Consider the following 26,652-nt stretch of genomic DNA (forward strand, 5'->3'; position numbering starts at 1 on the left):
TATTAGTTAATTATATATTTAGTAACTTAACTCATTTTTTCAAAATATTTCATTATTAAATTTCAACTGAAAGTCACAAAATTAAAGCAATGGAGGGATTAAATATTTTAATGATCCCTTATTGCGCGCGCGTGTGTGTGCAATTAATTAAAATGTCTTTAGCAAATCTTATTTGAAATATGTTTTCTTTTCCATCCATGTAACAATATCTATGTGATTTGTACACACTTTGTGGGTCTAATATGTTCCTTACACTTTTTGATAATTACATTATTAGATAAAAAATCCTTACGCTGCATTAATTAATTAAGCCCTTATCCCCATGAACTTAATTAAAACGCCCCGTCAGTTGAATAATTTAGGCGACTATTCCCTATGAAACTAATTAGAATGCACCATGAGTTGAGCTTGTGATTCCTTATGTTGAATTCATTGTTAATTTAGCTGCCTTCGGTAAACTTAGCTTCTGTCTTTGTCCTTAGTTCAGAACCTTTCTTATTCTGCTTAACTAACCACTCCATGGTCGAATACCAATCTCTGTATGTAGTTCCTAGTGAGGCAAAATAGTGATCTCTAGTATGTGCATCTATACACATATTATTTCTCTTTCTCAAATATACCCTATGAATGAGGGTCTTAATCCCACATATCTTATTACTATAAGAAATTTCACTAATTGCACTAGTTGGCATTGACAAATCTTAAGACTATAGTCTTAGTTTCTTTTCTAATTTTTTTTCCTAAAACTATAGTATAAGTATTATCGATGCTAATATGTTAAAAATAAAAAATTTATGTGGCTTTGTGAAAATATTTTGTATCTAAAACACATGCATAAAGCCATGATTAGATTGGGTGGCCTGTTATTATATTTTGTGACAATTTATGTTGTGGCCAAATCCAAGATATTTGCCCACGAACAAATTTTGTGGCCAAGTCAAATACATATAGCCACGAATAGGTCTCGCGGCCTATAAATATACTTTGTGACAACACATATTGTGGCTTAAACCAAAACATATAGCCACAAAGTGTGTTCATGGCTAATAAATTTATTGAGTGATAATTCTTTCATGTCCAAATATAAACTACTTTTGCCACAAAATTCAGCCTCTACTATCATCACTAATTTTAGCGCGTTAATTTTTGCCGCATGCGCGCAAACCTTTATTCATGAAGTATATTTACGGGCTAAAAAATAGTGTTTAGCCACAAATAGTTGCGGCAAATAATATTAATTTAATATTTGAAATTTCTCCCACAATTATTGGCCACAACACTGAAATTTTGTGGCTAGACGTCATTATAGGCGGCAAAATTTACTTTGTAGCTACAAAATTCTTGATTAAAACACCATTTCCTTTTGGTGAAAATGCTATGAAGAGAACTTGTCCTTTCGGTTCACTGCATAATTAAAATGCTGCTAGCTTGCTAGCTAGCACATAATCAAGAATTAATTTACCGCAAAACCAAAAAGCCAATGAGCTCTTTGAGGCTAAATTTGGTTGCGGTAATTGTTGTTCTTGCCTTAGCAATAAGGCCATCAGTCTCCCCAATACCCACAAAAACATGGCACGTTCATGTTGTAAATAACTTGAGCAACAATCAAACGTTGTTCCTCCACTGCAAATCCAAGGACGATGATCTTGGGGAGCACAAGCTAACGACGGGGACAGAATCTAATTGGAAATTCAAAGAGAATTTCTTTCAAACAACGCTTTTCTGGTGCCATCTGAGAAAACCGGACAACTTCTGCAACAACTTTAAAGTGTTTTGGAATGAGGATTTCTTTCAGTTCCGGTGCCGCTACAAAGATTGCATTTGGACTGCCAAAGATGAAGGGATTTACTTGAAAAATATTCCTGAGGGCCGTGATGAGTTATGGCAGAAATGGAAACAGCCGCCTTGCAACTAATTAATCAAATTTAGTGCGTGCATGCATGTCTCTGGTTCTGTAGTTCTGTGAAGTGGATCGTTTTCCCTATTTGAATGAATGGAGTTCAATTTTATGTTTAAATTAATTGTTGGCCTTGTTTTAAATGAAGGCTTTTACAGCCGGTTAAATACGTAAGTTAAACTTTAATTCTATTCAAACCTATCGATATCACTTAACTGAACGCATTTAGCTTGAAATTGGACCGGATTTGATTCTTGGGTGTTAACTTTTTTTAAGACACGTTTCGACCTCTTTTAGTATGCTGGATTCAATGGGGCTTCAAATGTACATTCATATTTTGAGTGAGATGATTAGCACCCTTGTAACTTTCTTTTAAAACCATTTCTCTGATAAGAGTTATATTAATTTCAAAAAAATCCATTTCTATTTTTTAAATTTCGTTCGTTCAACTCCAATTCGAATTTTGCTACACAAAATTTTGAATAAAAAAGAATCATATATATATTTAACTCCAAAAAAAAATCTTATATATTTGAAATACTTAAGAGTTAACAATGGATTCAAATAGCTAATCTTTAAATTTTTTTTAATATAAAAAGGAGAAATAATAAGAAAGAAAATTTATTGTTTAAGTTTATACATGAAATTGACAATGGACGAGAAGATTGTCATCATTTAGAATTCATTGATGCAGTAACATTGATTAGAATGTGAAGTACTTGTGAAGAAATAAAAAATGTGAAAAAATAATAGTGTGTTATGCGGATGAAATGCTTAGAGAGAGAAAATATAGATGTTTAGGTCCTGTTTGGAATTGAGATATTATAACTTTTAAGTTACAACTGCTATAAAAAAGACTATAACTATGAAACAAAAATTAATAGCTTATAACAAATATAAATTTTAAATAATAATTTTGACAAAATTATCAAAGGTATAATTGGTTTTCTATCATACAAGTGAAAAATCATATCAACATAACATACAAGTGAAAAATCATATCAACATAACTTCTAACCTAAAGCAGCTATTGTTTACTAAACACTTTAGCACTGTAACTTTTAAATTATAGTTACCCAACCTTAATTCCAAAGGGACCCTTAATTAGATTTAGTATGTCTTTTAATATAATTGTGATGGATGAGGTGCTTCATAAGGATTATATATAGAGGGGCACCGATAATGCAACTCTTATACTTTAAGTTTGGTTGTATTGTATATAATATTAAAAAAAAAAAAATTAAGGGTTTTCTTTTGAATACACAAAAGATGGTTTGTAGAGGAAATGACGGTCGGTTGCATACTTCATCAATAAATTTATGATACTTATACTCAAGTATGAGAGTTAATCCCTTATTTATTTTAAACAAAAAAAATTATGAAGAATAAATGTTTAATTAGTCTTCATTTATTTAATTAGCTTCAAGAATATTGTCACTTAGTGGATAGAAATATATGCTTAATAGTATAATGTTATAAATTGTACACATATGGAGTAATATGTTTAAAATATCTGCACTACCCAGATTAACAAAAACAAATTTCGAATCAAAAGTGGCGTTTCAACATGAGAATAACTGATGGTCATGAGTGCAATAGCGCATGGCATACGAAGACGAAAATTAGTAAATGTAAGCAGTTAAAAATTACAACAAATTACCAAATAGAGCACCAATTGTTTTGCCACCTGATGAAAAGAAAACTAATTTTTGGTAAAATTGTAATCGATTCATTGGATGCATGAAAGTGTTGTCATCTTGCCAAAATAGTGCTCAGCCACAAACAGTTTGTGGCAAATCTATTAATTTAATATTTTAATTTTCTCCCATAATTATTGGCCAGAGCACTAAAATTTTGTGGCTAAATATCATTATAGGCAACTAAATTTGCCTTGAGAGTAAAAAATTCGTGGTTAAAACACCATTTTCTTGTGGTGGATCTATTCATACATATACAAATAAAAGGCATGTTGTTGCAGCAGTAGCAGCTAGGCACATAAAATTAATCATGAAAATGAAGTGGTTGATGGTGAGTTGCTTGGTGTTTTTAGTAGCTGCGTGTCAAGCGCCCATCACAAACTCACTTTTGAACCATTTCACAGAGCACGTAATCAATAATTTGAACAATAGCTCAACATTGGAAGCTCATTGCAAATCGAAAGACGACGATTTGGGGCTTCGACGGCTGGCTGCTGGCACAGAGTTTAATTGGACATTTCGCGTCAACTTCTGGTCAACCACGCTTTTCTTTTGCGACTTGAGGTGGGCCAATGGCCATAAAGCGTTCGATGTTTACTGCCCTGATGACCAGTTTCTAGCCAAGAAATGTGCCTATAATTTCTGCCGCTGGAGTGCCAGAGATGATGGCATTTATGCATTTAGCGAGAAGAAAAACCATTATGTTCTTGCTCATAAATGGGATCCTAAGTGATCAGCCAAACATATACAAAATAAACTATTAAAATTTCAATGATAAACGCCTAAATCTGATTGATAGTTTCTTTCGACTTTGCGCTGATTACTACTTGATTTCATTATTCCAAGTGATTTCTAGAGGTCATTAGGTCCGGTCAATTGTCAGCCTCAACCGTGGTTAAAATCAAAGGCCGCGCAGGACGTGAGCCTCGTGTTGGGCCTATGCATGTGCCTGTACGTGCCACTAAGTAACCCGAGTGGTCTTGGACCTGCACTTTGTGGAACATACCCGGCCTCAAATTAGGAATGGCAATTGGGTAGAGGGTCAGAGACCTCCCTCATTTTCTTCCACGTTAAAAATTTTGGTCTCTTTCAAAATTTAGTGGGGGATGGAGAATGATTTATCCATCTCTACTCCATTCTCTATTTATTATTTTATAATATGTATAAATACATAATTTTCATAAATTAAAAGTATATAATTAAATAAAATCATCACTATATTATAAAAGTATTTAAATTATTAAAAAATTAAAATAATATCTTGAAGTGATATCAAAACTGTAAAGTGTTTGGATAAATAATAAATAAAAAAGTAAAACCGTATACCAATGTTTCAGGTCCTTCTTTGTTAATGGCTTCATCCTTCTCTTTATCATATTCATATAGCCAATGATCGTAAGATTTATCATTCTTTTATAAATAAACCATTGTTTAAAGGTTGAATAAGAGTTTATATTATAGGGATTTATTTTATTTATAGCTTAACATAAATAAGTAAGAATAAAAAGAATATTTATTAACCAACATTAAAATTAACAAAATACAGATTATTAAATAAAAATTAGAAATTTTTTTACATATAAGAGGGGTTGGGGTTGGGGTTGGGGTGGGATGGGAAGTATAAAACCAAACCCTACTTCATTAAGAATTTGTGGATTATTTTTTCCTAATTCTCCAAAAATCATTCAAAATTCACCCTTGTGGAAAATTTTACATCCCTAGCCTTCCTCAAATCCAGCACGATTTTTCCACTTGTTATATACAAGAAGACTTCGATAAATCATTAATATTAGGATTAAGAAAATTTTATTAATTAAGCAAATGTTAATTAATTGAATTATAATCCAGCATATTGGCCCCAAGTGGGGATTGACAAAACTCGTATCTAATTAAAGTTTGAAGTTGTCGAGATTCTACTGTATGTAGCTCTCACTTTAATAAAAATTACAAAAAATGATAAAAGGTTACATTATAGTTTAATTAAATTTTGAACATATTTTTTTTAATAGTAAAAACCTTATTTATTTTTTTATTGCCTAAAAATTATTTTTGATTTCTTTAACAAAAATAATTATATCATTTAAAGATGGGACCCATAGAGGATTCATTTAGTTGTATTCATTCATATTCATCATTTTATCTAGCAATATAACTTACACATGATTGCAAAAGTGGGTTTAAAAGGATCTTAAAGGGCTGTGAAAAGCACTATAAAATTCGTCGCAGGGTGTATGGGCCCAACTAAGTAAAGTCGGCCCACTGACCCAATATAACATCCTTATTTTTGGGTTTAGAAGAATCCGATTTTATATCAGCTTTCTTTCACAGTCTCACTATATAATAAAAATCTTTCGGGCGGTCGAGTGACTTGTTATCAAAGCCAACCCTCTCGCTTTTATTCTCTCACTTAATCGAATTCGAAATCTAGTGTGAAGCCATGGGTCAGGGAACACCGGGAGGTCTGAACCGGCAAGGTCCAGGAGGTGACCGCAAGGGAGATGGAGCGGATAAGAAAGATAAAAAATTCGAGCCTGCCGCTCCTCCGGCCCGTGTGGGCCGCAAGCAACGAAAGCAGAAAGGACCAGAAGCGGCGGCACGCCTTCCGACCGTTACGCCGCTGAGTAAGTGCAAGCTGAGGCTTTTAAAGCTTGAGAGGATAAAAGATTATCTCTTGATGGAAGAGGAGTTTGTTACGAATCAGGAGAGATTGAAGCCGCAGGAAGAGAAGGCGGAGGAAGATCGGTCAAAGGTTGACGATCTGAGAGGTTCGCCGATGAGCGTTGGTAATTTGGAGGAGCTGATTGATGAGAATCACGCCATTGTTTCGTCGTCGGTGGGGCCCGAGTATTACGTCGGGATTTTGTCCTTTGTTGATAAGGATCAGCTGGAGCCTGGCTGTGCTATTTTGATGCACAATAAGGTATATTTTTCGATCTTAATTTTTGGGTTTTTTTCCCAATTGCGACTTGTATTTTCCGGTTAGGTGATAGATTAAATTGGAAAAATGTTAGGTGTGGTGTGAAGATTAAATTTGAACCTAGGGCTTGTGGATTTTGAATACAAAGAAGGGGAATTAAAACTTCTTTATGTTAGTTACTGTCGCAATAATTTTAATGTTAGTTACTATCGCAATTAAAGAGTAGGTAAGATTATTGAGGAGATTAGGATGTCTGGATTGAATCTTTTGAAATTTACATATTTAATGACATGACACTTATATACACACGTTTTTTTTTTTTTCATTTTTGTGAAGTCTATGATATTACATTCTGTTTTGTTGCCAATGACTGATTAATGCTATAAATGAGTTGGAAATATGTTGGTTCTAACATTATTTTCTGGCCTCTGATCAGGTTCTTTCGGTCGTTGGGCTTCTGCAAGATGAAGTAGATCCAATGGTGTCTGTGATGAAGGTTGAGAAGGCTCCATTGGAGTCTTATGCTGATATTGGAGGTTTAGATGCACAGATACAGGAGATTAAAGAAGCTGTTGAGCTTCCTCTTACCCATCCTGAACTTTATGAAGATATCGGTATCAAGCCTCCTAAGGGAGTTATATTGTATGGAGAGCCTGGAACAGGCAAGACACTGCTTGCAAAGGTGTGTATTTGAACTATGTTACCTTCTTTATGCTAAATGTTTATGTATGTGACCCTGTCAGCAATTTGGCAGTAGATTAAATTGTTTGTGTGTACCTGTGTTATCCTCTTGGTGCTGTTTGGTAGTAGATTATTTGTTGTTTGTATAGCTGCTCTAGTTATTCATATCTGTTTTCTTTTCTAAACAAACTGTGTATATGAGATCTGATCACAAATTATGTTCTAAGCGGTAAAATATGGCATCCTATCATGGCTGTGGGTTTCTTAATCTTAACTTGCATCCTTTTAAATCACTGTATTTGCTAATGCTTTCTGTGCTGTGACATAGATGCACACCTTATATGGAAATCCAATTAGTTTAGAACCATAAGTGAATATTCAGCTTCCACGATTTACGTGGCAGCATCATCTGTACTAGTCTGCATCTTGAAGCATGCAGAAACAGAAATTTGTGATTATGTTGCATTTTAGCTCATATTTTCTTGCTTATTTTATTTTGCCTCAGTAGCTGCTCTTCTTTAATCATCTATAAGATTGTTGGTCTTTTTTTTTGCTGCTCCTTGAGCTGTATGCTGTGAAATCATTGGTATTAGGTTTGTTTTTGGAGATTCTCAGACAGATGAACATGAAGAATCATTAATCTGGCTGTTGTTTTTCGTATTTGTTGTGGACTTGTATTTAATGTTTTATCTGTCATATTCTTATCAAAAGAAAATTTGTTTTACCTGTCATATGTAGTTTGAAATAGACAGGAAAAACTGTCATATTTTAGTTTTTTTCCATTTTGGCCATATTACTGCATTTTAAGTGTTTGTGGTGACTTCTGCCTTGTTTAGTTTGACCATTGATGGCATTTCTGCTTTGCTTGGCACATATATGACCTATTCCTATTCTTTCAGGCTGTGGCAAATTCAACATCTGCAACTTTCTTGCGTGTTGTCGGTAGTGAATTAATTCAGAAGTACTTGGGTGATGGACCAAAATTAGTAAGGGAACTTTTCAGAGTTGCTGATGATCTGTCACCTTCTATCGTCTTCATTGATGAAATTGATGCAGTTGGTACGAAGAGGTGAGTAAACGAGTATTTGCCTCTGAAGATGTAATCTTGATCTTAGGAATGTTTTTGTTCAATGAATACTGTATGCTCGACAGGTATGATGCCCACTCAGGTGGCGAACGTGAAATTCAGAGAACCATGTTGGAGTTGCTGAACCAGTTGGATGGGTTTGATTCTAGAGGAGATGTCAAAGTAATTCTTGCAACCAACCGAATTGAAAGCCTGGATCCAGCTTTACTTCGGCCAGGTCGAATAGATAGAAAGATTGAATTTCCTCTTCCCGATATCAAGACTAGGAGACGTATTTTCCAGGTATGAAAGATATTTCTTGATTATATGAAGGTCGTAAACTTTTGTGCTGAACAAATCTGTGTTATGCCTGTTTTATAAATAGTAAAATACAAATGAAACACGTACAGAGAGAGTTAAAGTCTCCTTATTTGATTAATTGACTTTTATGTTTGTGGATTCAGATTCACACATCAAGGATGACCTTGGCTGATGATGTCAACTTGGAAGAGTTTGTTATGACCAAAGATGAGTTCTCTGGAGCTGATATAAAGGCTATATGTACTGAAGCTGGTTTGCTTGCTTTGAGAGAGCGCCGCATGAAGGTGAGCTTAAACACTCTATCCTGTAATTTATTTGGTGTGACATTTCTGTTCTTGTTTGTCTCCTGTGTGTTGAAAGTGCAATCCATGTGTTGGCTTATAAGTTTGGCTATGTTAAATTATACACTGTTTGAGTAAAGGAGATTTTTATGTAGTCCAGCGACAGCTGACAGGTGGCCTTTCTGTTTTAAGATATGTAGGAGAATGGATAGACTTTGGTTAAGTAGGAATCCTAGCAAGATTTGAAGGGAATCTGCATAATGCAAAAAATGTTTTGTCTTTCTGATCCCTTGGGAAGTGGTTTTGATTACTTGTTTGGCATTTTGAAATGCTGTTCCGCAGGTGACGCATACAGATTTTAAGAAAGCAAAGGAAAAGGTGATGTTCAAGAAGAAAGAAGGGGTGCCAGAAGGGCTTTATATGTGAAAGACTTTACTGTTCTGCATTTTACTGTTTAGTTCATTTTGCTGTATTTCCAAATTCAACTGTTAGCACTTTCGAAGCGGCTTCTTTTGGACTTTAAACATTGTTGTTTACTGTTGTTTTGTAAGGTCTACATGCAAGTTAGCAGCCGCTTTGGTTTCTTTCCGTTCCAGATTTTGTTGTGGTATTGTTATCCTGGTTGCTCTTTTAGCTTCATTTCTCCAATTCCTAAGAAAGATTACCTGACATGATGATCGGCTTAAGTATCCTCCCAATATGTGCCTCCTGGTGAATGTGCAATCAATAAATCACAACCTGACTTATGTTTTAGCTGATGTGAGCAAATTATACTAAAGTATCCTGATAGGCTGATACCTTGTTCTCAGAGTAAGGTTCTGATTGTTAACCTATGAAACCATCTTGCTGGCTTCAGCCTGTGTACATGCGCGCATTGCGGCCAAGACTCTGGGAAAGTGGCCTCGCAGTCATTTCTTTTTTTCGTCCTTTTCTTTTTCTCTAAACTTCGTTTTCGGAACACATGAAATCTATCGATTAGAAAGGGAGGGAAAAAAGAAAAATAAATCGTAGTAACTATTAATTGTTGACCATTGGCCCAAACTCTGTCATCAATAACAAATTTAAAAAATATCTAAATAGATTTATTAAATAATAAATACTAATAGTATGCTTTTTAAAATATTACATATAATACAATTGTTTTAACATATAAATGATTTATAAGACTAATAAATAGAAGGTAAAATAAATTAAATAAATATAAAAAATTTAACTTGTAAAACAATTAACATAGTTTTTAATTCATTTATTTTAATGGAATAAATAAGAAAACCAGTGATCAAGTGAAAACAAAAACAAAAACAATTGTACAAAAATCAAGTAGAATAAGTTTTATTGGTTTAACCATAAATTTTATATTCAATCAAGGTTTTTTTTTTTCATTTTCTATAGTAGTATTTGTTTACTACACGAGTTAATTAAGCAAATTATTTATCTTGATGTGGATTAAGCTAAAATTAAAAAAAAAAAAAGATATTCTCATATTACTAAACACGCTTATGATATATCAATAGAATTAAATCTAATTTTAAGTCTTATGCATATTTTACGCAATTTTAAACTTTACTACTTACTTATACTTAGAGATCATTTAGGGCTACTGATAAGTAGGTGTAGAATGATACAAAATCACATCTTTTTATAATAACTTTGAAAAACACTAAAAGAATAGTTTTTTAAGGTTTAATTTTGAGAATAAGTTCTTATACTTAATGAAACATCACATTTATTACATAAATTCAAAACTATCATTATTCAATTTAAATACAAAATCAATAAATATATTAGATGATGAATATTATAATGAGTTTTTATTTTATATTTTATATTTTATATTTTTAAGTTTTTATTTTTATTTTTTCAATAGCAATCATGTTAAATTACTTATTTTACCTTCTATTTATAACTTTTAGGTGTAATTACAAAATTTGTGTTTACTTTACACTTAATCATGACTTATAAGTTTAGTGTCATATTTATAAGTTTTTGTTTTATTTATTAATAAGACAACAATTTATCACTGCTATATTAATTTAATTGTTTTACTTTTTATTTACAAATATTTTGTTTCATTTTTTAAATTTTATGTTTTATTTTACATTTAATGTTAATTTAGTTTTTGTTGTTTACTAGTATTACATCATTTTACCAGTTTTATATTAATTTATTTGTTTCACTTTTTATTTATAAGTCTTATGTTTATTTCTAAAACTTATGTTTTATTTTACAGTTAATGATGATTTAGGGCTCATTTGGAATTGATTTTAAGAGGTTTAAAGGCGATTTTGAGAAGTTAAAAACTAATTTTACTATTTCGTTAATTTTTCTAGAAATAATTTATGGCAAAATCACATTATCTTACAATAGATTTTGAAAAGTTGGAATGAAGTAGTTTTTTAAATTCTGATTTTGAGAATTAATTTTATACTTAGTATTTATTTTGTATATATCCTCATATATATTATAAAAGTTCAAAATTATCCTTATTAATTAGGCAATACGGTCATTAACTTAAAGATTATAATTATTACCAATTATATTGAGATAACAAAATTAAAAAATTAATAATATAAAATATTTAAGTTATCAATTTTTACATATACACAATAAAAAAAATTTATATTCATGTTTATAAATATGTAAATAAATTTTATTCAATATTATGTTCAATTCTGTCAATTCATTTATATTCTTATAAGCTTATAACAATTTAACAGTAAAATTTACTAAACATAAGACTGGTTTTGAAACTTACAGTTCTTCTAAAAGTAAATTTTACTAAATGTTTAATTGATTCTTTTTACAGTTGATTATTTTTCTGGCGCAACTAATAATAATTATTTTAAAGCTATGCATTACCAAATTTACCCTTACTAAATTTATGTTATATCTGTAAGTTTATTTTTTTATCAGTAATATATCATTTACCAGTTTAACATTAATTTATTTGTTTTATATGTCATTTACCAATCTTATGTTCTAATTCTAAAATTTATTTTTTATTTTACACTTAATTTATTAGTTTTATTAAATATTTGTAAGTTTTTGTTTTGTTTACTAGTAATACATTATTTTATTAATTTCATATTAATTTACTTATTTTGGCTTCCATTTTTAAGTTTTGTGTTCCATTTCCAAAATTTATGTTTTATTTAACCATTAATGTTGATTTTCTAATTTTGTGTTATATTTGTAATTTTGTTATTCATTTATCAGTAATGCATAAATTTATATTAATTTATTCGTTTTACCTTCTATTTATAAATTTTATATTTCATTTCTAAAATGTATCATTTATTTTATCGTTAATGTTAATTTATATATGCTATATTAATTTTATTAGTCTTATATTTTCATTTAATCACGGCATAATAAAAATGACCCGTAAAGTCTAACAAACTAAAATTCACTGGAATGCAAAACCATTCTAATATATCAAAGCTTAATATAACTAAAATTCAATTGAATGTAATAATAAATACTTTTTAAGTTAATGATATTAAAAGAGTTTTAAAGGACAAAACTCTTTACTGGTGTAAGTGCTTATTTGGAATAGCATATAAACACAAATACTTATTTAATCTCATAAACTATTATCATAATTTTTATTATTATTTAGTTATTTTCCTAATATAGTTTTTAAAGTTTAAATAAGTTATTTTATCTCTATTACGAAAAACTCAAATTTTGAACGAGATTGAAAAGTTTTTTTAAACATTAAAATATTTAAAATATTCTCAATTTATTTAACAATTTTATTTTATTTTTTTACAACATAACTTTAAAAAACTTACCTATTAAAATAATTACATAAATTTTTTTAATAAAATTTCTACTAATAAAAACATAATTTAAATAAACTCTTCGTCAAAATCTGTGATAAACGAAACCTGAAACCATTGCGTGGTGTTTCTGTGCATCTTTAACAGAAGACAAGCTAACAAAATTTGAGAAATTTTGAGATAGTTGGCCCCACGGTCATCAGTCGTTGGTTGAACTTGAACCGATTCAGAGTTGGGTTCATTCGCAAATGCTGCAGAGTGTAGGGTGCGCGCCGGTGTAGGAGGAATAAGGCGTTCATGTTTAACTATTAAAGCCTGATACTACCCCCAAGTTAACTGCGGTCGATTACTATTTATCACATAGTATTTTGCTTAACCTTTCTGCTGATAAATCAATTCGAATAATGGGTCCTCCTGCTCGGCTATGTCAAGTGTGCAACGAAGCTCAATCTAAGTACAAATGCCCCAATTGTTTTACTCCTTAGTAAGCTCACCATTAATCTTTATTTATTGATTTATTTATTTGGGCAGAAGCACTTGCTATTTATTAACTCAATTTTTCTTTTTTCTTTTTTTTCCTTCTTGCTTGCAGCTGTTCTCTAGTCTGTTTTAAGAACCACAAAGGTATTTCTCGTTTACTTAGATTTTATCTTTTGATGCAGCAAGCTTAGAGCTTTGAAACTAATAGAGAAAAACATTTTAGGTGTAATCGCTGTCGCTTTGAAATAGCGATGTAATATAAAGTCTTTGTATGTGCAATTGTTTCCATATAATTGTTTCTGTGACCTTTTTATCGTGCTACTTGTTAAGGGAACTAATGCGAGTGTAATGCTTGACACAGAAACCCCTTGCGCCAAACCAGAACCTACAGAGGAAAAACCAAGTAAGTGGTTTGTTAACTAAATCAATTACCTGATTCAAGAGTTTTAATTGCTGAATATATTATATATGTGTATGTTAAGAATTCCTGTGATCATTATTCATTAATCTTTAGTTCTGTATTAATGAATTCTCTATATAATGGTTGTTTGATGGTTTGTATTTATTTTGATGGTAAGGACACGTTATCTTTTCTCTTCTGTTGCTCATGTACGAATGGGCTTGCTGATGGTTCCCAGTTGCTAGATAAATCGAAGAACCCCATGTTTTCTCAATCCACACATTCTTGATTCTTGTAGTAATATACGCCTTCATGTATATATGGGCACCAATATTTGACAATTACCTTAGTTTTTCAAATTATTCATTTAAAAAATGAGGCATCTGACAATTTGACACTTTTTTGAGAAACTAGTATTCATCAGCTGACATTTAATGGTAAACTTTGTCATCTGAGGAAACAGTATGCAAAGGAAAAAAGTTCCTTCGTGGTTCTTGACATAGGCAAAGTGACATTTTGTAGTCTTGATTTTCAAGACATTGAATAATTGTCCAATGCCTGATTATCCTATTTCTAGCAATCACCAGGATTCAAGAACCATTATTTTTATCAGATTTAACTTGTTCATGTATGCTGATGGTTTTCATGTTTATGATGCAAGCATAATTCCCTGAGCATTCACATAGTTTTAATTTCTTGGCTTTCATGCTTGTCAGTTTTTCCAGAATCGCCTGTAGAAAGGCCATTGAATGTTGATGAACCAAGTCAGGTGTTGCAAAAGGAGCAATTAGAATCCATCGGTATGGTTCATAAGGGGGTTAAACTGGCTCTAAATCTTGAGACCATAAACTGCGTTGTGCAAAATGTAACTCTGTATAACATTCTCATGCAGCTTCTTCCAGTGAAATCCGTGATGCATTGCAGGATGAAAGCCTTCAGAAACTTATCTTGGGTATTGATAGTTCCTCCAACCCAGAGATTGTGAGAACTATAACTTCATATAGGAGTCACTTTTACTTGATGATATTCATAGTTAAGCTGTAACTGCCACTTAACATAGACAAGTTAGATTATCAGCTAATTTGGTTATTAAACTGGTTAGGAACTGGACAAAGCTATGGAAGTGGAGGCATTTCGCACATTCACTGACAAGGTATGCATGTGTTTTGCTATGGAAGTTGAGTATCAATGTGATTTCCTTTTTCCAGCATTCTTGCAGAAACTTGAATGCTGAACTTCTAAGCAGTACTTTGGCTTCCTTTGTTTTCAGATTCTTGCTTCTATCAGCCCCTGACAGCAAGCAGCTGTTTCTACATGAAGCACAATACGTGATGCAGAAATTAACTTCTCAAGCAGGATACGGGCGGCAGAAATTAATTATCCTGCAGAAGTATTTTGAGGCTTACCTGTGTCGCCTTCCAAATCATACTATAATCAGAGAGAATAGAAATTGTACCTGCCATTTCGGATGGGGTCATGCTTCTCAGGTCCTTATATTTGCAAGGCAAGTCGAATGTATGTTACTCGTGGAAGCCCCGAAACAAAATGGTGTGTGTATAATAAGCCATAAGTACTTACTCCTTGCTTAATATTTGAAATTGATTGTTCTCAACGTTTATCCTATTCTCCCTGTCCCCCTCTCCTTTTAACAATCATAAAGAATGAATGAGTAGATGACCTGTGATTTGGTTGAGGAGCGCGTGATGTTTTTTATTGTGCCGACAGTAATCCTCTACTTTTCCAATGTGATGCAAATGTAGTTAGAATTATAGGTAATAATCATCTGTCGTTTCAAAATTTCTTAGCCACTTTGACAAGGCACAGTTTGGGGGCTAACATGATGTTACTCCACAGTTATTATTTGATGAAAATGTTTATATTGTGCTTAAAAGCTTCTACTTACCACCCAATTTCATATTACCAAAATATTCGTTCAGTTTCACTTCATAGCCACTGATTAGCTTTCGTTACAACACCCAAGACAAAAGTATAAAACGGCAACAAGGCTTCTTTGGGCTGTCAAAAATCCAAATTGCTTTTAGTTTCCTCTAATCCTAGAATCTAATAAGCTTCTTTTTAGGGAGTTCCTATGTTACAATTAATGTAACATACACACTCAATAATAACCACACAAATAATGAACCCACATAATTTGTGTGGTTGTTGTTGAGTGTGTATGTTTCATTAATTGTATCATAACATTTGCCTTCTTTTTAACTCTGAAAAAGTAAGAGGACCACCATGTTTTCGCATAAGATGACAGCCACAATAATTAATTTTTTTTAAAAAAAAGAGAGTACGTTGTTGATATTGTTCAAAGTGCAAATTGAGCGAGGCACCACCGGCATAACAGGAAATCTCTAGGGCTAAGAATAATGTATCAACATCGTGAATATTTCTCTCCACTGGCACCAACTGCCAACATGACCCCCAACAGCTTTCGAAGAGCTAAATTTCAATTTCAAGCATCTTTCGCAATTTGAGTAGGCAGGAGAAGAAATGGAGGTTAGAAAGAGTTAAAACAGGAAAAGAAAAAAAAAAACTTTACATTTGGGGTATAAATAATTTACATGTTAGCCGATGTTATATATATATATATCAAATTAGCAGTTGCAGAAGCTGCTCTAAGGTGGGGTGTTGCTTTCTCTCTCTTTCTCTTACACTACAAAACTTGGCAGGCGACAGCCTTTACAAGGGACTCTGTCGAAAGACTTCAACCTGCAATTCACAGAAGCTCCCATCATTCATGTATGTTCTGATTCCATGCCACATGCAACTGAACTCACTATATTACTGAGAACTGAAACTGTCACTTTTAAGCTATCACATCATGTCCCTTTATTTTATCATCCAGAAAAGTAGAAACATTCAGAGTATCGTGCAATATTAGATTGCAGCATTTGCATGCAATGTATAGTTGTAAAATCCTTTACAAGGAACAATGCCATTCGCACCACAATTATCATATAGCTCATTATGTTATCCTTTCATTTGATAGACAGAGATCGAACGCAGCTATCGCATCCAAAATTGAAGTGGAAAAAGCAGCATCTTTCTCTCACAGATAAACATAGTTCATATGTGAGCTATGCAAGCCTATCTTACAAAAAATCATACGTAACATGCAACAGGGTGCAGCAGACGTTTCAACAGTGATTGATAAGGATGTATTTTTCTTTTTATTGCATGCTGCAACCAATTGACTGTTATAATAAATACATGGATATATAAGTAAAGGCACCTACCAGATGGGTGATTCTCAGGATTCTCACGATTTTCAGCTCCCTTACTGGTGCTTGGTTTGCTTGCATTTGGCTGGACCATTGATTGATTCTGTTAAAATGAAAAGAGTGAACATAACTCAGTATAAGGGAGAAAGGACAACTTCAAGACTTTTATCTTGAGCATATAAATAACCAAGAACATTGCAATTTTTTAATTATTTGGGTAGAGGCGTTGGCGGGAATGAATTTCAGTTCTATATAATTAAACTTCTAACTTGACCTCAAAAGTGAACAAGCCCAAGCCTGGTCCATAGTCATTTGATTATTCTCTCATGTGATGACACAACAAAGAGTAATTTACTGAATTTTGCAGGTAGCAGCTTGTTCAATTGTTAAGCTCTCGTACAGTTATATGAGAGGTCCTAGGCTTTAATCCTACCTACACCAGGGTTTTGGAGGGATTTGTTATTTTGAGCTTGAGAAAGGTGGCTAACAGGGAAGAGATAGAGAGGTGATGTAACATGGTAGTTGCATGGAAATATCTGCCCCTTCACTAGCACACGTCTAATACCACAACAACTGACAATCAGGAGGAAATATTAAGATGGCAGACGAGTGCCATATGCAGCAGAGCTGTTCTGGTGAAGGGCAAAACACAATGATAAGGATCAACAAAGAAGCTACTGGTTTACCTGTTGAAGAGGTAACTGCATCCGGTGAAGGGCAAGATACTGCTGATAAGGATCAACAAAATTTGAAGCCCGTGCTTGGTTTGGATTTTGCATGCCAAACGAATTGAACATGGGATCTGAATGGTTGGCAGCTTGGACTCTGGATGGATCAGGACCGGGAACAGGTGGCATGTGAAAGGGCGGCATTGGAAACCTTGGACCTAAATGAGCAGCAGCAGCTGGTGTTGGCATGGCTGAACCAGCCAAAACATTTGGAAATGGCATCATAGGCCGACTCATTCCCATATCCATGCCCATGCCCATGCCCATGCCCATTCCAATTCCCATCCCCATGTTTGGCATGTATTGCTGGACACCAGGGAACATCATGGGAACCACGCCACATCCCACTGACATCATCTGCAAAAAATAGTTAGTCTAATGTTCATTATAAATATTGCAAAAGCTCAAAATTTAATTATCAAACTATAGTATGCCATTGTCTTTATGCAACATAAGTTAGAATCAGATAAAAGACATTGAGCTCCATAGTATAAGCTTAGGACTGATTCAATAACCACACGTGAAAGACGTGGCACTTCCAGAAAATTTCCAGAACCAGGCAGATTTTTCAGTTTTTGGAAAGGATAACACGCTGACATAAATACCCCTTGGTGTTTGGATTGGTAGGATGGGAAGTCTGAAATTAACAGAAAGGGCACAGGTGGCTGCTGGAATTAGCTTTTAAATGAGGTATTTACCACTTGGACAATTTCCCAGTCCTACAGAATCTAGATGGTAAAACTTACCAACATGTCAACCCTATCTAATCTTGATCTAATCTGAGTCTCAAGGAGTCCTTAGAAAAAGAATTAAATATTGTGCTAGGGAGTAATGATTAATGCCTCTTCTAAGTTCAAGATTTTAAACAAAACTATTTCAAACAGTTTTTATTTCTACACTACAATAACTAACAAATGGCCAATATAAGTCATTATGATTTAAGAAACAAATTTATCTTCAAGATTTATTTCACTCATCTCATATCATGTCCATGACCTTTATGGAGCCGGGGAGAGGGAAAAAAAAAACACTGTCATGCAACAGAAAGATCAAGTTCTAAGTGCAAGAGATCTTGACCAAGAGGCTAGATTATCATTACTCTTTGAAAATAGCTTCTCTAATGCAGCAGTAATAAGCTCATGACCTTTATGTGTTCCTGAGACAAATTACATTAAACATTGGCATGCTGCGCAAATACTACAGTATTAACAATTTAACAACTCCCTCAGTTCAGTGTAAACAACCATATTTGGCATAAGTTCTGAGAAAAAGAAGAAATGAATGGGAAAGCCACATCTCAAGTCTCATGAACATAATGTATACCGGTCTATATCCAGAATGAAAAATCAGTAAAACTTCCTCTTAATCATTAAAATTCAAGATAGGAGGAATATACCTGGACTTGCAATTGAAGTGCTTTCAGGTACTCAATTGCCTCATCCAGCATCGAAGCTTTGTCCGACTGAAAGTCAAAAAAGAACAAAAACTTAAGGAATGAACAACAAGTCAAATCACTCATGCAGAAAATTCTCAACACTGCCTAAAAACATGATGACTGATAAAAAAACACTACTACCTTGTTGCAACGAGGTATGAGTTCTTGCAAAGCCCGCATCTTTTCATTTATCCTATCTCGGCGTCTCTGTACATGGATGCAAATTACTCCTTTTAACAGATGGAAACGACAAAGACAGTAAAATCTCTCAACAGAGTTTAGCTTCAGTATGAGTACAAACCCTCTCCGAGAGATTGTGGACCTCCGCAGCACGAGATCTCTTTGCAGATGTTGAACCACGAGATTGCTTCTTTGCATCAGCAGATTCCAATTCAACATCCTTTACCCGAAAAAAAAATGAAATTCCCATAATTAGTTGAGAGAAGCAATATCGTGAGAGTAAAGAACTTTTATGCTCAAAACATGAAGAGTAAAAAGCACCATCAGAACATATTTATTCAATCTATCTTTGTAATATAGGCAGATCATTTGTTTTGACACCTCTTATAACTGCCAATATTACAGTAGTGCGATGCTGCCTTGTTCTAGTATTCGTGCACCATGTAAGCACTTGAAATTGCTTAGTTTTCTGCTTGTTTATTAATTAAATGTACTAAATGCAGACATCTGCCTTCTAATTGGACACATATAAAATTGAACTGGAATGTAAGCACCAACCATTTGACAAACTATTTCCAATATCAACAACAAAATTCTATCTCTCTCCATTTTCTGAATTTTTGCTATGCTCCTTAGCATAAACTGCAGAAGCCCAACACTCCATGGCTAAAATCTCAGCATTCCACATCCAAGGCAGAAGACTTTAAAAGGTTCTCTTGTTTATACCAAGTTGCCGCAGAAGGGATGTCAACAATTCAATATTAATCACTTCAAAACTGGCACCATTCTACTGCTACCCACCACTAGTTATAATTATGGCTTTTACATTCAATGGTAAACTTTTAATGCTTCCATATGAAGTATAAGGAAGATATCAAGAGTCCCAAATCTACTACCTATATTGATTATCTTGAGATCAATTGAAAGAATCCGAAGCAACAAGTCCCACGATCTTCCTTCAGTGTCTAATGATCAGCATCCCAGCTTTATCTGGTAACAAATGAGATTTAGTCCAGTGCATATCCACATCCCATTAACATAAACCACCAAATTAAGTCATTTAATTTTGATCATAGTACTGCTAGCACTAATTGTTGTACTTCCCTCTTTTAGTAGTATACTACTATCTTATCTTTTATACAAATAAACTTGACCATCAGTGCAACTGCGCCAAAAGGATAAAATTTGATTTGCAAAGAAAAGTTGAAACTTTAAATTTTCTTCTTTCGGTGCAGGAGGGAGGGGAAGAAAAAAAGAAAAGAAAAAGGCACAACTGACAAAAACGGCGTGGGTCGGGTTAGCAGTCCCGTGATCAGCGCAATGACATGGTTACAAATCAACCTATACTCTCCGCCAATCATCGTCCATCGAAATGGCGTTTAAACCCCAATTTGGCACACTGCAATTCCCATTTCCAATCATACACGTGGCAATTCCACGTAAGACGTCAGTACTACGTGTATGGAAAAGAGACCCGAATTGGTGATTCAACCATCAAGGCTTCTACAAACGGCCGTAAACAACTAACGTGTACCGAATAAGTGTCAGGGTATCCCGAGGAGAGAGAGTGAGAGTGCACACGTTCGTTAACGTCACACTCGCGCACGATAGCCCCAAAAAAAAAAAAATTTCAAAGAACTGACAATCAGTAAAAAGAATAAAAATAATGATAAGCAGACTTTACCTCGCTGTGATATTCGTCGTCGGTTTCCCTCCCTTTACGTTTACGGTCCTCAGCAGCTGGCTTCTGAGCCGGCGGCTCCGCGCTGGCGCTTGAGCCCCCAGGTGATGACGTCACCGTCATTTCGCACATGGTCAAATCTCTCGCTCCACTACTGCCGCCGCCTCCGCCAGATGACGTAGCCGCAGCTCCAGCGCCGCTCGTGTTCCGGCACCTATTATTATTGTTGACGCCAGACGCGCCTTCCATACTCCTCATGGCCTCCGAAGCCCTAGAATCGGGCCCCGGGGCGGGAGTATCGCTGGAGTCCACTACAGTCGATTCTCTGATCGTCACGCTCTTCGAATTGGACGGTCCTGATGCTACCTCCCTCGGCATGTGCCTGGCGAAGAGACCGAAATTCTCCGTCCTTCTCGGTGGAGGAGGAATCGGAGGCCTCAAAGGCGGAGCCGAAGCAACAGTAGTAGCAGTATTCAGCTGAGGTCGTGAGTCTCTCACGCGAGTGGCACGAACCGGAGGCGTGGCTGTGGCTGTGGCGGTCGTAGTGGTAGTGGAAGTAATACAAGGAGCTGGATAAAGAAGATCGGTGCAAAAATCAGAGTCGAAATTAGTGTCATTAAGGGGATAGTGAAGCCAAGAAGCCATTTCATCTTCTTGCATAAACAGGTGATCCTGTTGTTCTTGCTGGTGATGGTGTGAGGAAGGGATCTCTCTAGGAGCTGATTGGTCGGCGGGAAACGAAGGCTGCGATTTCTTGAGGGATCTCTGATTCTGGTTATGCAAAACGACTGGGCCGTTTTGCCATAGCAGCTCCATAACATCCTCCTCCGCCCTGTTGAGTAGAAAAATTGAGATTCTCATTTCTCCTTCATTTATTATTGGAAAATAAATAAATAAGTAAATAAAAAGTATAAAAACAAAATACATAGAAGAAGCTTACATGGCTGATTTTCTAGGGCGATTTAAAACTGAAGAAGTAGGGATCGAGTGATCGTCGTCGAACTCAAAATCTGGAACACAGTGATTCATCCTCTGTTGTATATAATTATTAGTTTCAAATTCATTAGATCAAGAAATCAAATAAAATTGAGTTCATTAAAGGCAGAAATAAATAGTTAAGAATTATATCCTGAATGTGAGAATTGAGTCAATTGACTCACAGCGACAGAAAGTAATATCTAATAAGTGACTGAGCTTCAAAAATTCAGACCACATAAATGGAAAAGAAGTATGATATGAGTCGGATTTTGTGAAATCGTAATAATAATAATAATAATAATATGATTATTACTAATGATGATGATTTGATTCTCCTTCCTTTCTTCTTTCTTATGTGTAGAGAGGAAGAAAAGGGTGATATGAATTTTGTGATGATGAGGAAACTGGAGAAATTTTTGATTCAGAAGATTTTATGGTATGTCGGCCTTTTGTATTTATTATTATATTATATATAATAATAATAATAATATTGTATGTCTCATATGCAAAGCCAGCAAAGCGAGTCCCGAAGATAAGGTCCCTCTTTCTTTTATTTTATTGTTCTTACTGTTCGGAATAATATGAAGCTAAAAGACGAAAACTATTTTCACGCTTTATATGTAAAATTGTAATTGTCCCCGACCCTGACATATCTGTATGCCTTTTTCGTTTTTCTTTATTATTATTATTATTTTTTTTTTTTTGCATTTTTCTAAAACCAGGTGTACTTATTGCCAATTACGGAGATTTTATCCTTGTTGTCAGATATAACGACGGGTTAGTAGTATATTACAGAGTGTTTACAGGTTCCGTTTTGTGCGTACAGATTGAAGCACGGTACTGGTGCTTGGTGGGGCCCCCCCTTCTCTAACTTTTCAGCCGTCAATATTGTTTTCATAAATGTTTTTTTAAATTAATTTAATTTTTATCCAGTATCAACTACTTACTAATCACTATTTTTATGAACAATTTTATCAAAAAATTACTTGAGAAAGATCAAAAAACGACTCCATCCATTATTGTTTAAAAATTTTATTTTTCTCTTTGACCCCTTTGGTAGATACTTTTTAAGAGTATTCGTGAGATTTTAATAAACAAAATTATTACTATCAAATAAAAATTTAATATGCACATATCTCATATGTATTATCAAAAATCACACACACACACACACACACACACACACACACACACACACACATATATATATATATATATATATATATATATATATATATATATATAACATGAGAAATAAAATGAGATATTTAAAAATTTATAAATAAATAAGATTTTTTTTGGTGCTTTCTTACAACAAAAGCATCTTAAATTTTATAATATTTTCTAAAAGATCCTAGTGTTTTCTTTAAAATAAATAAATAAATAAAAAAGCATGATTGGTTCATATTTTGTATTACAAATTGATTAGAGAACACTGTTTAGTTAAGAGTGTGCTGGCTCTTGGTTCACATGTTGGAAACATGATTTTGATGTTGAGCATTTAGATTAAATTAAGGAGATGAAGCCAATTTAAATAAACGAGATTATGGATAAGGGTATAATAATGAACTTAAAATACTTTGGTTTAATATAATGATTACATGAGTTAGCCATACAATAGTTTAATTGATTGCACACGCGACTCACAGTGCTGTGCGTTTTGGCTTTTGCTATCTTTTCTTTAGTTAATTAATTCGCAGAAAATGACAATTAACGGTAAACCGTCGTCTGATAATACTTATATATTTATAATTAATAATAATAATAATAATAATAATAATAAAAGAAAAAAAAAGTTGCTTCACGAATTTTCTAGATTTGTTTGTTTTTGTGAGGCATCGGAGATTCACGCGCCAAGTTCAAGTTGGACGTCGCTCTTTATTATTTTGGACATAAGTGGTGGACCGAAGCGATTGAAGCTTTCAGATTCTGTAATCTATTTGAATGATTGATTGCACTCCACATTATAATTGAACTCCAAAGGATTTGTTTGACCGCTGAGTTAATTTTGAGTACTTCATTAAAAATTATACGACTCCCTTTCTGCCAAACACTGTGCCACAGTAACAAACTATGATTTGATTACACCAACTCCAAAATAAATGGCAAACGATAATAGAGTTGGGGCCGACACTAGTTTTTTAAAATTTAATTTTAAAAATTAGTATTCCACTTTATTATAGTTTCATGTAACATCTCCACATGTATTACAAAAATATAAAATTATTCTTATTTAATTAAGAAATAAAATAAAGAGATTCAAAAGAATTAATATTATTGCCGATGATAATATTGAGATAACAAAATAAATAAAATAAGATTAATAAAATAAAAATATTTGTTTTAAATATCAATTATTATATATACACAATAAAAATCTTTTATGTATATGATTATAAATGGGTAAATAAATTTTACTTAATATTATGTCTATTTCAATCATCTGTATTTTTACAGGAATTTAAGAATAAAATTTACCAAACATATATGATTATTTTTAAAACTCACAACACTTTTGAAAATAAATTTAATAAAATATTTAATTGATTTTTTTCACAACTAATTATTTCTATACTAAATTGACTTTTAAGAATACATCAAGATTAGTTTGAAGACGATCTATTAGAACAATTATTTGATCAAATCTTTGTGTTTTGGTACTATTGTAAGGGTGGCTCGCCCATGATGGGCCGACTCGACCCGACCACACATGGTAACTACTTAGTTACCATGTACATTTGATATAGTTTATGGAAGTCTACTTAGTTACCATGTACATTTGATATAGTTTATGGAAGTTGATATAGGCAAATAATCAATTTGAATGCATAGAAACAAAAACTTCTTCTTCTAAGTTCAATTTTGAAAAATAACTATTGAACAATCCATTTTATAAAGCATTTATACTGTGATCAAGAGGAGGATTTTCATTTGTGATTTATTTTCGGTCATTGACATGATCCAACATTCGATTACTCTATTATTTGATTTCTGAAGGAATGTAGCTCTTGAACTCTTTTATTTTCCTTCATTGGTGTCTGAGACAGATTTTTTACTTAGATTCGTGCATATAGTTGAAATGGTTTCAAGAAAAAAAAATCCATGTTAATTGATTTTTTATGGAAGATGTGATTTGGTGGTTGTTCATTTTATGTTATGAAGTGCTTGAAGTATGGCATAAATTCTGGAATTAATAGAAATAAAATGGCCTAGGGTTTAGATTGCATGAACTTTAAGAAATCATGAAACCCAAAACTTCAATTGCTCATATCTTTTAATCTAAGCAACCTGACATTGTATGCAATATATCATTGGAAAGAGCTTTTTGAGAGCTTTCTAACGATATGTGATTTGTGAAAAATGAACTTAAAACAAGAAAGTTAAAGCCAAAACAGGAATCTGGTCACTAAATTCAAAAACCCTAATTTTGGAGAAGATGATGAATAGTGTTAGGTGGCGTTTGTTTTTTTGTCTGAATTCTGAATAGATCTGAATGTCTGAATTTGAATAATATATTTGTTTTTTCGTCTGAATCTCGAAAAATAAGTATCAAGTTATTTTTTTTTTCAACTAAAAAAGCTGAAAATATGTACTTTTACATTTGTATCCTTATTAAATTTGAATGTCAAATAAATAATATATTAAATACCACAATATTTTAACATTTATAAGTAAAACTATATTCAAGTGAATACATAATTATTTTGGAATTTTAATATATAAAATACCATAAATTTCAAATTTTATCGTATATAATATAAGAAAGAAAAAACAGGAATATTTTTATGTGGGGTAAGTGTCTATGGGTGAGTTTTGAGATAGACATAAAAAATAAATTATAAAACATAGATATTTTTGACATTAGTAAGTGATTGACTTAATTTAAATTTCTCCATTAAGTAAAAAGCCAAAAAAATTAGCTTATTTTATTAAGTCAAAATTATTTAAAAAGTCTCATTAAATTATAAAAACAAACACTTCTAATTAACTTAATTAATTAAATTAAGTCACGTTAAGTCATTAAGTTAAAAAAACAAACGCCGCCTTAGTATTATTTTTTGACGATTCTAACTTATTCTAACATCTGGATGAAAATATAAGTGCACCATTTGATTCATGACAAAAAATCGAGTTGGATGGTGCCGGACACGACAACACCGGAGCAGTGGAAGGCGGCATGTGGGTCCCATTTGTTGGGGCACTGTATCGTACTGTAGCGCACATTGTATCGAATGTGAATTGCATGTGCCTACTTTTACATGTGGGGCGGTGGGGGAATGTGTCCAGAATGGTATCTTTTGTATATCTTGCTATTTAAAACGGCGCCATTTGCGCCATTTGATTCAAAATTTAATTTTCTATTTGTCTTTTTATATAAAATCAATTTTTCTAATTATTTTTTGTTTTTATTTTTGACATAAAATTTTGCATCGAATAAATATAGTCTCATGGATGAACATTATATGTTAAAAATATTTCACCCTAGTGGGAGCTTTAAAATATTTTTTACAAACATTAGCTCGAATTAAATGGTATCTTGTATTTAGTCGTTTATTAACGATCACTAATTTGACTTTTGTGTTATTTGTCTTAGATGCCTCTCGTTATAAAATTATGGACTAAGGAAGACGAGTTAATAACATATAGAGCTTGGGTTTCACCTATTGATCTAATTCAGATCAATAATAATTTATCTTATAAAGAACTTATGAAGAAAATGGAGAATTATAAGATGGACTCTAACCGTTCTATGTCTATAAATATGGAAGATATAAATGAGGTTTTTACCTAGCTAAAGTATGGAAAAATGGACATTAAGTATGCAAATTTGAATTATTATCAATGGGTCCTCATATGCGAGTATGTCGTCAGGTTATGACTGGCTTTCTTACATGAGC

The 26,652-nt window shown here is 33.1% G+C and overlaps 5 protein-coding genes across 5 annotated transcripts; 4 read left to right on the plus strand and 1 right to left on the minus strand.

The window, feature by feature from the left end:
* The first annotated feature begins 1,480 nt into the window (after positions 1-1,480).
* On the plus strand, positions 1,481-1,915 carry LOC18046565 (S-protein homolog 1). Its single transcript, XM_006443606.2, has one exon. The coding sequence runs from the start codon at positions 1,481-1,483 to the stop codon at positions 1,913-1,915; it is 435 nt and encodes a 144-aa protein (XP_006443669.1).
* A 1,995-nt stretch (positions 1,916-3,910) lies between these two features.
* Positions 3,911-4,327, plus strand: LOC18046566 (S-protein homolog 1). The gene has a single exon (XM_006443607.2). The coding sequence runs from the start codon at positions 3,911-3,913 to the stop codon at positions 4,325-4,327; it is 417 nt and encodes a 138-aa protein (XP_006443670.2).
* Positions 4,328-5,916: 1,589 nt separating this feature from the next.
* LOC18046567 (26S proteasome regulatory subunit 4 homolog A) lies at positions 5,917-9,613 on the plus strand. The gene is made up of 6 exons (XM_006443608.2): positions 5,917-6,514; positions 6,948-7,193; positions 8,092-8,261; positions 8,345-8,561; positions 8,723-8,863; positions 9,203-9,613. Exons 1-6 carry the CDS (start codon positions 6,032-6,034, stop codon positions 9,284-9,286), a joined length of 1,341 nt encoding a protein of 446 aa, XP_006443671.1. The 5' UTR covers positions 5,917-6,031; the 3' UTR covers positions 9,287-9,613.
* Positions 9,614-12,726: 3,113 nt separating this feature from the next.
* LOC18046568 (zinc finger HIT domain-containing protein 3) lies at positions 12,727-15,213 on the plus strand. Its single transcript, XM_024188771.1, has 7 exons — positions 12,727-13,126; positions 13,235-13,266; positions 13,484-13,525; positions 14,239-14,322; positions 14,415-14,503; positions 14,625-14,675; positions 14,793-15,213. Exons 1-7 carry the CDS (start codon positions 13,047-13,049, stop codon positions 14,814-14,816), a joined length of 402 nt encoding a protein of 133 aa, XP_024044539.1. The 5' UTR covers positions 12,727-13,046; the 3' UTR covers positions 14,817-15,213.
* A 715-nt stretch (positions 15,214-15,928) lies between these two features.
* LOC18046569 (transcription factor PIF1) lies at positions 15,929-22,220 on the minus strand. Its single transcript, XM_006443611.2, has 9 exons — positions 22,068-22,220; positions 21,717-21,808; positions 20,780-21,608; positions 19,217-19,315; positions 19,057-19,122; positions 18,877-18,942; positions 17,439-17,837; positions 16,768-16,855; positions 15,929-16,240 (listed from the first exon to the last, which is right to left on the minus strand). Exons 2-9 carry the CDS (start codon positions 21,803-21,805, stop codon positions 16,236-16,238), a joined length of 1,641 nt encoding a protein of 546 aa, XP_006443674.1. The 5' UTR covers positions 21,806-21,808; positions 22,068-22,220; the 3' UTR covers positions 15,929-16,235.
* Positions 22,221-26,652: the final 4,432 nt, after the last annotated feature.

The sequence above is a fragment of the Citrus clementina genome, unplaced genomic scaffold (assembly GCF_000493195.1).
Source record: "Citrus clementina cultivar Clemenules unplaced genomic scaffold, Citrus_clementina_v1.0 scaffold_3, whole genome shotgun sequence".
Lineage (NCBI taxonomy): Eukaryota > Viridiplantae > Streptophyta > Magnoliopsida > Sapindales > Rutaceae > Citrus > Citrus x clementina.